At 42.2% G+C, this 13,489-nt stretch overlaps 1 protein-coding gene across 1 annotated transcript in view; it reads right to left on the bottom strand.

Moving 5' to 3' along the window:
* TLN2 (talin 2) overlaps positions 1–13,489 on the bottom strand; it is a 440,519-nt gene that overhangs the window by 11,397 nt on the left and 415,633 nt on the right. Inside the window, exons 54-55 of the mRNA XM_028495089.1 lie at positions 9,801–9,906; positions 8,800–8,924 (exon numbers count right to left, since the gene is read on the bottom strand). Coding sequence (XP_028350890.1) covers positions 8,800–8,924; positions 9,801–9,906 — 231 coding nt within the window. The remainder of the gene's footprint in view (positions 1–8,799; positions 8,925–9,800; positions 9,907–13,489) is intronic.

Genomic DNA, 13,489 nt, shown 5'->3' with positions numbered 1-13,489 from the left:
ACACACCAGTCAGCTGAATCCTACCAGCCTGCAATCTCCTCCAGGGCATGGACTGTGTTTCATCCAACTTATGTCTCTGGAGCACAACGTTAGGTAGAAAAGCCCATGTGATAAAGGTTTGTTGAATGTATCCATTTAAGATGAGTCTCTGAGTACCGAGTTCAGCCAGAGAACAATTTACATAGTAAGAGAAGGGGAGATGCATGGAGTAAGTGTCCCCATCAATAACTTTCCATTCCTGATTCCTGGGGACGATTGGACACACACATCAAAGCACTGGCTCCTGCCCTGTGGAATGCTGTGGGTTGTTAATTGTACGCTCTATCTGTATCCCTCAACTGGCACTCACAGTCTCTGACACTGACTCATACATATACAGATGCAAAACACAGCAGCATTTTACTAAGAGGTTCTCTTAACAAAATAATGTCACAAATGTGCAAACTAACAGTCTGCCCTGCTTAATGAAGGTGTCAGCCGCAGCCTCTGAGAGCTGAATTCATCTTCTCATCCCCTGTACAATGCTCTTTCCCTGGTCCCTTCCACTAGAAAAGACTGTTGGCCAGGTCACTTGTAGCTCTCAGCAATTGTCCTTCCAGGACTGTCTAGCAGACTCTAGCTTTGTCTTTTTGGTAGCTTTGAGAAACGTCTAAGCACCCTTTTGCTGATATTTTTCTTGTTTGGTGATCTTCTCCAGAGGTCCTCTTTTAAAAAGTTAGAGGTCTGGCGAGATCCCTTTTGGGAAAGGCCACACTTTGGGCTGACTCCCTGGCTGCCTGCTTCCCATGCTGGAGATAGCATTTGAGACTCCTGTTGCGCTGATAGAAAGGGGGAAGGAGGGTGGAAAGGGGGACAGAAAAGGGGAGGCCTTTCCTCATTTTTATTTTGCCTTTTGACCTTTCAGGGATTCTTGTAATAGGGACAAATCTGACTCCATATTGGATCTGTTTCTTTTACTTTAACCTCTGTATTCTATTGCTTTTGCTACAAGAATGTTGCCTATAGCCTGAAATTTACAGGCTAGCCCATTGTCAAGGCTCTGACCTTTAAAAGTATAATACTTTTTCATTCATATAGAGATAAAAAGTTGCAGAACAGAGAATAACATGAGTCTGGTTGGAGGTTTATAGGAACATTGTGACCAGACTTACATGAACAGCTGCAAGAACAAAGGATCCCGGAACCAAGAAGTCTGCAGCAGCCAACCACACCCCCTCCCCTTTTAGTATTAAAGGAGGCTGAATCCTAACTCAGGGAAGATGGTTCTTTGGGACACGTGTCCACCCTCTTCTCGGTCTGCTGGCTTTCCGAATAAAGTCGCTATTCCCCGCCCCAACAACTCATCTCTCAAGTTACTGGCCTGTGGTGTGGCGAGCAGTATGAGCCTGGACTTGGTAACATTCTGAGAACCTAATGTTTGTGTCAATTCATTCCTTTTCTGAAACTACCTTCCCTCCTACATATCCGATAGGGCTGTTATAAATAAATTATTAATATACACAGCATAACTGACTCAGAGTAAATGCTCAATAACTATTAGCAATTAATTTCATTTTTCTTTCTATTACTACATATATTTTTTTTTGTTTTTAAAAACTGTTGTTCAGACTTTTAGTCAGTTTCCCTGCCTGAACCCTGTTTTCCACTCATAATTCTAACAAAGATTCTAGCTGCCATTTCTGACTACAACCTACAATATAAATAATAAACACAAATCAAAGATAAAGTGTCAAGTGCCGGTACTGCTTCCAGCTACTCCTTTGACACCCAACCAGGAGATGGACAACTGGGTTTCAGTTGAGCTTTCACGTGAGCTTTTGGCCACGTGACTTTGGGGAATTTGCTGCCCTTCTCCAGGTATCAAACAAACATTTCCTGTTAGTAATTTCAAGAGCAAACTCAACCTTCCTGGTCCTTTAGCTCTGACACGTTACGGTTTCAGGTGAAACCTTTTTAAAGAATGCACAGACTAAAATTAGCACGGACTCCTTTTTCTCTTGCTCCCACTCTTTTGGCCTCCTTCCTGCAGTATCTTTCCCAGCCTCCACCAGGCCCATCCTCCCAGACAGGTCCCTGGGCATGCGTCTAGCAGAGGAAGAACACTTCCAATCTGTGGTCCTCTTTCTGAATTACATCCCTCTGGCTCCTTCCCCTGATGGACTTGACAGTGAAGGAGCCAAAGGCACCCATAGGAGATGGCCAAAGGGTCACTGCCCTGATTTCCACCTCCCTCCTTGAAAACCTCCTTGAGGGACCGCCTTGCTGAGAACTGATAAGCACAATGGTCGTTTCTCTCACAACTGGCTACAAAAACCAGGTTACAACTCATGGCACCATCTTTCCAGTTAGGAATCATGCTTTTTCCTGTGTTACTGAAAGCCTTGCAGGATGCTTACTATTAAAAACAAGGTCTTATCACATCAGAAATTAAAAAAAAAATTCTTTGGGTATAATTTTTTTTAAGTGTGAACACTTGCATATAATTTAAATATCCTTGAGGGGAAAAAAAAAAGGAGGCCAACACTGAGAACTCCCACAACACAAGTGAAGCATTTTCCTGCCAGGTGGAAGCCTGAGTGGAACAGGCAGCTCTGTTTCTCCTTTGTTTGTAGCCAGTTTGGCCGCTACCAGTTTGCTGCTGATACTGAGTTGAGAGGTGCCTGAGGGGAGACCTTAGCCTGTACCCAAAGACCTGAACGGTCGGCGAACCTGGTCAGCTTCTCTTCCAGAGGACCCATAGGTGGGCTGTCTTTAGGACCACCACGTTTACTAGTCCTAACAAAAGGGAAACTTCTCAGAACCACTGGAACTGCCAAGAGACCAGAGCTGTTCAGCTGGCTTTGGCTCCCCCTAGGTTGGCCTGGTCCCAGGGGAAACTGTCAACGGACAAAGCAGGGGATAGAGAGAAAGCACTGCCAAATGGTAATGCCAGCAACCTGGGGAGGGACCAGCCTCTGCATCCAGACGTGGAGTAATGCATGTTCCTACAGCGTCTGAGGGACAAGGTGTGAGCATGCACGGTTAGTATCTTGGGGGAAGTTTTCCCACACTCGCCACCACTTTATTTTTTAATGAACAGTAATACCACTGGGATAATCTTTTAACTGCTATTTCTGTTTTTTTTTTCTTTATGTCACTCCAGGTTTATTCTACAGATATATATGAATATCTATCCATTTCTCCTTTATCAGAATCTATTAATTGCTACTTCTGTTTGATAGAAAAATTCTTGAAGATGTGTCATACTCTCAAAAAATAAATACGAAGGCACTTGAATGTCTATCTAGGAAGCATGGATGAAGAACAGATGACAGAATTCTTTCAAAGATTTAATCAGGTAAATTTGCCACACTGTAAACTCACGTGACATGAATTGTGTGTGTGTCTGAGAAGGCTCTGGGAGACCCATTACTTTAGCTGGCACGGAGTCACATGGGAACACGCACTGGCTGAACGCCCCACTGACCTTCACTCCCCCCCCCCCCCCCCACGTCTCCTGGCCTGGAAACAGCCAGTGGCACAAGAGCTCAATGTCACGCTTTGGCCACAGAAAAAATGCTGTATCCTCCTTCTCCCTGAACATCTGGTTGTCTTTCCCCCTTCACCCAATAATCAGCAGAGCATGCTGGTTAACAGCAAGATGTACGAAAAAAAAGATACATCAATTTTAATGTACGGGCTTCAAAGTTCAGGTCCTTTTAAACTGTGCTTTTCGTTATTCAGAGTACCTTGCTGTTGCTTTTCCATGACAATTTGTCATTTTGGTCAAACAACTTTAACTGGACTTAAAACAATGCTCTCTAGCTGCGTGAAGGTAGCATTGATTGTGGCAGCATCTTGAAAACCATCTGAAAGAGCTCTGCTGGTGCACAGCCACTGCTCTCTCCTCAGTGGAGAAGGATCCCAGGGACAGGTTCTACTTCCTAACTCTGGAAGCTGGGACTCCAACACTGTATTTTTCCCTCCCCTGCTGCTCGGACCTGTCACTAGGCAGTCGCTGCAAGCAGCGTGGAGATGGCTCCTAGACCCCAAACAGGGGAAGCTTTCCTGACCTTCCTGTTCACACCACTGGCTCACTACCTGCGTGGGGCCTTGTTTGCATATTCAGGAGTGTCCTTTATTAGAGCACTTCCTCTTTGCTCCCCAAATCGGAGCCATTAGCACAATAGTTCTCTTTTCAGAAAGCAGTGCTCTAAGTATTTTGTTGAGAGAGATCAGAATGAACTCACACATACTTCACAGGCTCTTCCAGGAGGAGGAGGTCAAAGCCAACTAAAGAAGTGTGTTACATGCCAGAAAAAAAATGTTTCATAATCCTGAACTTCCTGTTGCACCCAATTAGGCTGTGGAATTACTTTCTGATTGTCGGCATATTCTAAATATTATCAACCTCTACTGACAAGTTAACCTATAACAGGAAACTCAACAGACAGAGTATAATCCACACTATGTTATCTTTATTAGATATACTTAGTCCTCCAAAGTTTATATAAAGCCCAGTGACTCACCATCCATACATTTGGTTTGGCTGACCTGGTTTATACATTTTGTTACTATGGGTGTAAAGGAACATTACATAGTTGATTTGTGCTTGAAGTTTTGCTGAAAGCTTGATCATGAAAATTACTAATTTCTAAATTGAAGATCAGGATAAAACTGAACTAAAATGAAATATAAATCCAGTTGTGTTTGGAGGTTATAATCCTGACCCCGTATCACAAACATGGGTTTTTTTTCCCCCACCGAGCACATCCTTTAAGGACTCATCACTGCACAAAACTAAACTATACATAATATCTCAAGCTCTTATGAAACATCAATAATTATGATTTGTTTCTATAATAAACGAAATAATCTAGCAGTATGGATACAGGTTTTAAATGCTACAACAAGAAATGGGATATAACATAATGAAATGTAATGAGCACTCCGTCTTCTAAATCAACTTGTGATTCTAACGTATTCTTTCCTGTTGCCTTCTAAGCCATATTAGGAACCCCCGGAGACAGGGCAAGACACTGTAGGAATATGTTTGATATATAGTTGGATTAAATAACAACCTAATATATCAAACATATCACACAGAGGCCTGCAGAAAGGCATCCAGGTCTGAGTGAGCTGAGAATGGGCACAGCATGGCAGGCTGCAGCCGTGGGGGGGGGCGGGGGGGAGTTGCGGGGGACGCCATTGGGCCACCTCTGTTACCTGTCTCTGGAGCACAGTGTGTCTGCAGGTGTGGAAACGGCGCCATCATTAGTATCATAGGCACATGCACCAGGGCTCACCGACATTCTCATTTTGCCTTTACACCATCTTCCCAAGCAAACGGTGGATTCAGTGATGCCAATTTGTTATTTGTGTCTGGGCGATTCCAGGCAAAAAGAGGTGCTTAGGTTTTAAGGGCCTGAGGTGGGAATATACCAGGAACCATCTTCAATAAACCCCAGACCATTCTATTATTAAAAGAGGCAACCTGAGAATGTGGTGAGCAAAACAATTTAAACAAAAACATTGCCCATCTCCCAAACTCCCTCAAAGCAGTGCAAGTGCTTCCCAGATATGGAAGCAAAGCATATTCACCCGATAGTGGGTGCCTGCAGGTTTGTATGTGAGTTACAGGGGTAGAGGTGAAACAGCAATTGCTTACTTACAGAATCCTGAGGATTTGTGATTAATTGATTGAGTTTAGTTTTGGAAGGGGATGGGAAGAACTGGTTAATCTCAAAAGACTGGTTGACTTCTGATGTCAGATTGGGATTTTTTCTTTTTTTAAACTGCAGAAAAATTCCTTCTTGAAGTCAAGAAAGATATTTTATTTCACGTCGATATTACTACAGAGCAGATGGCACTCCCAGACAGGCACAGAAACTGTGGTTTAGGTTGCTGATTTCTTCAAAACAGTTTTATGGATAACATAATCCATGTGGTGGGAGCCTCTGGTCACTGGGTAGAGTAAGACTTCAGAGATCATTCTAAAGACTCTAGAAGGACCAAGTACCCTTCCTAATAGGAAGATGGGAGTGACCTAGAGTAGGTACCTCCAAGGAAGGGACTCAAATCAACGGTTATATCAACTGTGACCTTGGCTTTCTGTAAAAACCCACACCACACTATAAACAGAAAGGCTAGATGATCCTAGGGCAGCGTAGGGAATGCCCACTGGCCCAGTGTGGCAGTCATCACAAACTTTTTAAGTGCTGTTATTTTTAAAACATTGTCTTACAAAATTTTAAAACATAGACCCTCCCATCACTCCAATCCCACCATCATTCTTGTACACACCCCCCACCTGTCTCCTTCATTCACAAGTGTTTAACAGAGTTGTGATCATACTGAGTACATGATTCTACATCCTGTTTTAGTTTTCACTTAATATTATGCGAGGAGCATCTTCTTCATGCTACACAGTCCTATCAACCATTATTTTGAGTAGCTACATACTTTTCCTTCAAGCAGATACTCAGGTCACATCCAAATTCTTGCTACTGTGAACAAGGATGAAAGGAACAACCCTCTCACGCACACAGAACTTTCTTCCTCTCTGGATTTCCTCCTCAGGACAGATTCCCAGAGGTGGGATTAATGGCTCAAGTGGCACAGGGAAACCAGAAACCTCCCCCGTGGGACTGCACCAGAATTTCTGACACTGGGTAGGCCCAGAGGACTGGTATGGCCTGAAACTGCCACCTCCAGAGCCTACACAATGCTGCTTCCAGCTCGGTCAAGGCCATCTGACTCTGGCAAGTAATTTGCCTCTGATTCTGCATCCCTAGAGCAGGGACGCCAACAATGCTGCCTCGTGGACTTGCTGTAAGGACCAGATGACATAATCTATGTAAAGCACCTAGAAGATTGCCTAGCACATGCTTGGCACTCAATCAACATGTGCTTTTAGCCTTTTTTTTCTTTTTTTTTCTCTTTTTCCTAAGGCCATCAGCTCAGGGATCTATGGAATAATTTTTATTTCAGTCATTCTCCTAGGAGGTAGTAGATAAAAGTCCTAGAATCATATTTTCAGTGATGGTGATATGCTGACTGCTTACTACGTCTATAGTATGTCAGGTACTGTGTTCCTAGATTATCTCATTTAATTGTTCTATCAACAATCCTATGGAATAGGAACTCTAATGACTGTTTTTCAGATCAAGAATCATGAGATAAATCAATAGCTGGACAGGGGGAAGCCAGAATTCAGGGATACACACAAGAGCTCAGAAGGGTCCTGCAAAAGACAATGGGGAAGGGATTGGGACTGCAGCTCTTAGAGTATGGTGAAGGGTCAACGTGAATTAGCGCCAAGCTACTTCTCCAGGAGAAAGGGCATCAACTGACATGGCTCCAGAACTAGCAGACAGAAGCTTTCCCAAGAGAGGAAAGTATGTGGTGAATCAGAGAAGGAAAAGGAAAAACGAACTGAGTTTAAGGCCTCTAAATCTCAGTCAATGGCTGCCGCTTCTTAGCTGAAAGTACATTTTCTGCTCATGATTAACTTATTTTTATAAAGCAGAAATAAAGCCAAGTCCAGAAAATGGAGTTGCCCTCACACCTACACATAGCTCTGAAGTTTGTTGAGAAAAACTTGGACAAACTTAGACCACCTAAGACCCTCAGGTTAAGACCAGTAAAGAGGACCCTGGCAAACTCAAAAACCAGAGGCCAAAAATCTTAAATAACATCTTGATGAGAAATTCTAAAAATGCCTTTATCAAATCTAGAGTGACAATTAGGAGACTGGCTCTAAGAATTCCATGGTTTTGAGCATGTCCGCAAGTCTAACAGATTCACTATATGTCCATGTCTATTTTACATACAGCATCAGCCCGGGCACTGCTTTTGAGTGCTTTGGTATATTCCAGTACTCAAACTCCATCCTTAGGTTTTTTGTTTTTGTTTTTTTTTTTAAAAAAGGTAGAATTTTAGGCACCTAAACTGGGAGATCCAACTTTTTTGTTTTTGGAGAGAAGAGCCAGATTTTAATTCCTAAGGTATCTGGATCCTTGAAAGGGAGGTGAGGTTACAGGAACCAGGAGGGACTTGCTTGAATAGAAAGATAAAGAGGCCTCCTCTGGTTCTACCATCTTCCCACTGAAGACAGCCATGGAGGCAGGGGGACTGTGGCTTCTTTACAGGGTTGGGCTTTGCCCCCTGGACAGCACCAGGGCACCATTCTTTTTTGTAATAATTGTCCTCTCTACTGTCCTTACTTAAAGTTATCTCTTTCTTTTAAATGACTTTCTCTTAACACATACTTATGATCTTAGTAACTAAGTTCTCAACATTTACCTAGATGACAAACACAGATGGAGAAAACACACCAGCCAACCACAGTCTCCAGCATGTCCTGAAAAAATCTGTTACCGGGTCCACTTTTGAGGTTCACACTACTCTCTATTGATTTTAAGAAAAGGAGAGACCCAGCATTGCTATTTCTGGTGAAAAGCATTATGGAAACCAGAAAATTAGAGGGTGACAATCTCACATTCAGCAACAGGGACTTTCTATAGAAAACATCCAACACATAGTTTATGTAATAGTGGAACGAAGTCAAGATTGTAAATGCCAGGATTCTTCCTCTGGATACCCAAAGGTATTTCTTGGGATGGTTAACCTGAAAGACCCACCCTTGGGTTTTTTTCCATACCCTGTAAAAAGGTGCTGGGCAGGTAGAACAGGTTTGCAGCTTGCTAGTCCAACCACAGGGAAGGAGACGAGCTCCCTGCAGCCCATCTGGCTCCATTTCACAGCCATCCACCGGAAGACCTACTGACATCAGACAAGCAGCCACACGTGGACACTCACTTTTGGTTTTGCTCTTGGCTTCAGCTGCTCTAACTTCTTAGCAGCAGCCTCAATGGATGCTGCAGCCCCCAGTAATTCTGTTTCTGCAATGACGGTTGGGTCTTCTGGATCCACCCACTCTGTTCCTAAAAGCAGTCCAAAGAGGGTCATTCTTGGTAGCTGCAGACCTCAGGGCAGTGACTTAACTACAAACAATATCAGGATTTGCATGCAGGGGTGCTCCATAAGCTGACTAGCTGCCTTGTCCTAAGGGATCTCTTCTCCAGCTGTCACTAACATCAGCTGGGTGCAGGGGTCGGGGTGGGGAGTGCCTGTCTGATCCTGATTTTCTCAACCGGTTGTATAGACAGCCCTACCACAGGATCAGTCATCAATGATAGTGTCAAAAATCGAGATCTCATTGACCAAGGCCTGCTTGAGTTTTACTCTGACTTGTAACTTAAAGTTCATGAATGCAAGTAAGCATCCTCAGGAGACTTGAGACTATGCTGAGCACAGAGATTTGTCATTCTTTTCTCCTGGGAACTCAGGAGGAAGAGCCATTCCCCTCAAATGCAAACAAAGGGAAATTGGTAAGAAAACCCCTCCCGGGTGAGTTGCTTGCTTCTTCATAACCACGAAGGGGTGTGCAAACAATATACTACCCAGATAGCACCGTTTCTAAACATCAAGTGTATTATTTAAATGAGAATAAATATTCTGATGAAGGAAAATGCAGATAAAAATGGATGGCAAGACCCTTAAAAGAGAAGGGAGCGGTTCTAGATGGATCATGACATTTAAGCTGAAGCACTTAATACAACGACTGGAGAAAAGACTTGTTTCAGGAGAATATTACTTTTTAAGTCTAACTCTACTCCCATTTGCTTCTTCAAAAAAGTTCCTCGCTGTATTCCTTCTGACTGCATTTGCCAAGAGAGGGCCTGTGTAGGCTGCCCATCCTCTCTGCTCAGTTTGCTGTCTAGACTGCCCACAGGACGACACGAGAGAATCCAGCCTACCTTTCATGGCCTCCGCTGCCTGGATGAGCTCGGTCACGGCACCGGCCACGCGCTTGGAGAAAGCAGCCAGCTGGTGCTTGAGTTCTGGGGTTGGTTTCTGAAGAATCTATGGGTGAAGAACAAGTCAAATGCATAAGGAAGATGGCAGCCATTGTGACAGGAAGCCCACTCTTGCTGGTGGACGCAGAGCTAGACATCCTGGTTTGAAGTTGCAACTCTGTCACCAAGTGACTTTAGAAATTTAGGGGAAAACACATAAGACTCACTGGGCTTCAGTTTCCTCACATGAGAAATGAAAAGTTGGGAACCAGGAGTTTTCCTAAGGTCTTTCTGACATACTTCCCTAAGATCACGAGGGAGATGAAGTTCTTATTTGTCCTTTTGTTTGTACCTAAAACAAACATACGCACACGGAAACCGCCCCAAATGTAAGAATGCTCTGAGTGAACATGAATGCCCAAGGCCGCAGGTCAGCTGGTGTTTGTGACAAAGCAACTATGGGGTCAAAAGAAAAGTGTGACTCAGGTGGGGTCTTGGAGACAAAAATCTCTATGAGAAGGGCTGTCCAGAAAGGACAATCCATTTCCAGGGTTTTGACTGCAAGCTCTCCTGGGAGAAGTCCTACGGACTTTCCTTCTTTTAAACCTAGTTTAAAGGGGTTTTAAGTTTGTTTTTTGCTTTTTTTCTGGTGTTAAAAAAGATACTAAAAATCTACCCCTAATCCAATTTAAAGGACATCCTCAGTTGATTTCTTCTCAAATTCATTCAAGAATGGACTTATGAAATGGATGAGAGCTCCCTACCATCTTCCACCATGGATTTACATCTGACTTAACACCACCTTGTTCCTCCCTAATCTTGAAATTCTTCTTTCAATATTCTTTCCTGCCTCTTTTACCCATGCTTCAGAGGGGTCATCTTGAGATTTAGAAATGCTAAGACATTCAGGAGGAAAGCACCACTGCTGTCTCTCTGTGGACCATTCTGAGCAGCAGACAAAGCCTGGGCTTTGGTATTGGACAATCCTGTGTTTCAAACCCAGCTTCACCTGCTCCTGGTTTGTGAACAATGGGCAGATTACTGAACCTCTCAGAACCTGTTTTCTCATCTGTAAAACTGGGATAATGCCTCCTCCTCAGGAGTGGCATAAACATCAAATGGAATAACCCGCGAGAAGTATCTTGCACAATGCCTGGAACACAGTAGGCATTCATTAAATGTTAATTCCCTTCTTGGTGTCCCATACCCTTTTCACCTGACCAGGTATCGTACTCTTTCTCACGAGTCTGGAAAAGATGTATTTTGGACCCCAAAACTATAAGAGAACTTTAAAAGAAGCTTGGTAAAAAAAAAATCTGGCGTTAGGGGAGTTAATGGGTTACACATTGACCAGCCCCAGACACACCAGTGCATAGAAGACATTATGTTACACACTTGAACTGATTAGTCAAAGATTCTTGAGCAACCACTTCCCAGGCATCTATTCCCTACCCTCCTCCCTCTTGCAATCTTCTAAATTTTATATTTGCTACTGTTCTGAGTTCAGCTGCTCTGTTATTCTCATTCCCTCACCCTAGGACCTATCTACACACAGCACCATGCAGATATTAACTCAGCACAAACCAGTGAATGAGTGAACAAATGAATGAATGAATAACAGACCAACACACTACTGGAGACAAGTCCTAATATGATGGCATCCTAGATTAGTTCCAGAAGATCACCAGAACCATGGAGAGGTGGAGGGGAGGGGTTAGATGCCTTTTACTTTAACACAGCCAGTTGGCAGGCAACTGAATTAAGGGTAGGTTCTAGAGTCAATGTACCTCAGTAACTGTGGTCCAGTTACTTATCTTCTCTCTAAGCCTCAGTTTACTCATCTATTAAATGAGCACAACAAACAGTCCTTTCATTATAGAGCTGTGGTAAGATTGTATAAATTAATATATAATTTAATATCGTATACATTTCCATCAGGACTACTGATGGAATTGGTCCGATGTATGGCCTGGGCACCAGAATTTCTAAAAGTTCTCCAGGTGGTTCTCATTTGCAGCCAAAATTGTAAACCATTGCTCTAGATCAAATGGGCATTTGCTACTACTTAATTATAAAAGGCTTGTACTGTATTTGTCTGAAACAATACATGTTGTAAGGCCACTAGGTGAATAATGGCTACAGCTCAGGGACTAAAGAGCAAAGTAGTCCACAGGCTTTGCAATTTGCTTTTTCTACAGTGGTCAACACAACGTGAATAAGCAAGGAGTTAAAGGTATGATGGGGAGACTCATAGTAAATGGTGCAAGACTGAGTGTTTTCCCCTAAGACCAAGAATAAGGTAAGGATATTTGTCCTCACACTTCCATCAGTATTGTACTAGAATTCCTGGCCAGCGCAGCAAGGCAAGAAAAAGAAATAAATGGCACGCAGATGGAAAGGGAGAAGTAAAATTGTCTTTGTTCATAAATAACATGAATGCCTATGTAGAAATTTCTAAGGCATTTGCTTTAAAAAAAAGGGAAAAAAAGCTAGAATAAATGAGTTAAGCAAGGTCATAGGATATAAGGTCAATATACAAACATCAATTATATTTCTATAAGCAGTAAAAAATTGAAAATTTTGAAAAAAGCAATACCATTTATAATAGCATAAAAAAATCATGAAATACCTGTTAAGTTAAATACTGTTAAATTTGACAACAGATGTGCAAGATGTGGATGCTAAAAACTACAAATGTTGAAAATATTAAAGAAGACCTAAATAAATGGAGAGATATACCATATTCTTGGATTAGAAGACTATTAAGATCAATTATTCCCAAATCTCCCCACGATCCCAGTCAAAATCCCAGGAAGCTTTTTTTTTTAGATATTGACAAGATGATTCTAAAATGTATATAAAATACAAAGGACCTAGAAGAGCTAAACCATTTTGATAAAGAACAAAGCTGTAAGTTTTAGAATACCTGATTTCAAGACTCATTATAAAGTTATAGTAGTGATCAAGACAACATGATATTGGTACATAGACATACAGATCAGTGGGGCAGAAAAGAGTCCAGAACTAGATTCACACATATAGTCAACTGATTTTCATTAGAGGTGCTAAAATAAAGCACCTTTAATTCAATGAGGACAATTTTTTCAACAAATGATGCTGGAACAATTGGATAGCCATAGGTAAGAAAATAAACCTGACCCTTTTCTCACCATATGCATAGATGAACTAGAAATGGAGTATAAACCTGAATGTAAGAATTAAAACTGTGTAGAAGAAAATACAGGAGAATAACCTTTGTGATCTTAGCTTCTTAAATAGGGGACAAAACACATATATTATGCTTTAAAACTTTAAAAAGCCAGCAATCCCACTACTGGGCATATATCCAGAGAAAACCATAATTCAAAAAGACACATGCACCCCAATGTTCATTGCAGTACTATTTACAATAGCTAGGACATGGAAGCAACCTACATGCCCATCAACAAAGGAATGAATGAAGAAGATGTGGTACACATATACAATGGAATATTACTCAGCCATAGAAAGGAATGAAATTGCATCATTTATAGAGATGTGGATGGACCTAGAGACTTTCATACAGTGAAGTCAGAAAGAGAAAAACAAATATCGTATATTAATGCATATATGTGGAATCTAGAAAAATGGTACAGATGATCTTACTTGCA

This window comes from Physeter macrocephalus, chromosome 11 (genome assembly GCF_002837175.3).
Source record: "Physeter macrocephalus isolate SW-GA chromosome 11, ASM283717v5, whole genome shotgun sequence".
In the NCBI taxonomy this organism is placed as follows: domain Eukaryota; kingdom Metazoa; phylum Chordata; class Mammalia; order Artiodactyla; family Physeteridae; genus Physeter; species Physeter macrocephalus.
Note: the sequence above shows the minus strand (reverse complement) of the source record. Positions and strands in the feature narration are given on the sequence as shown.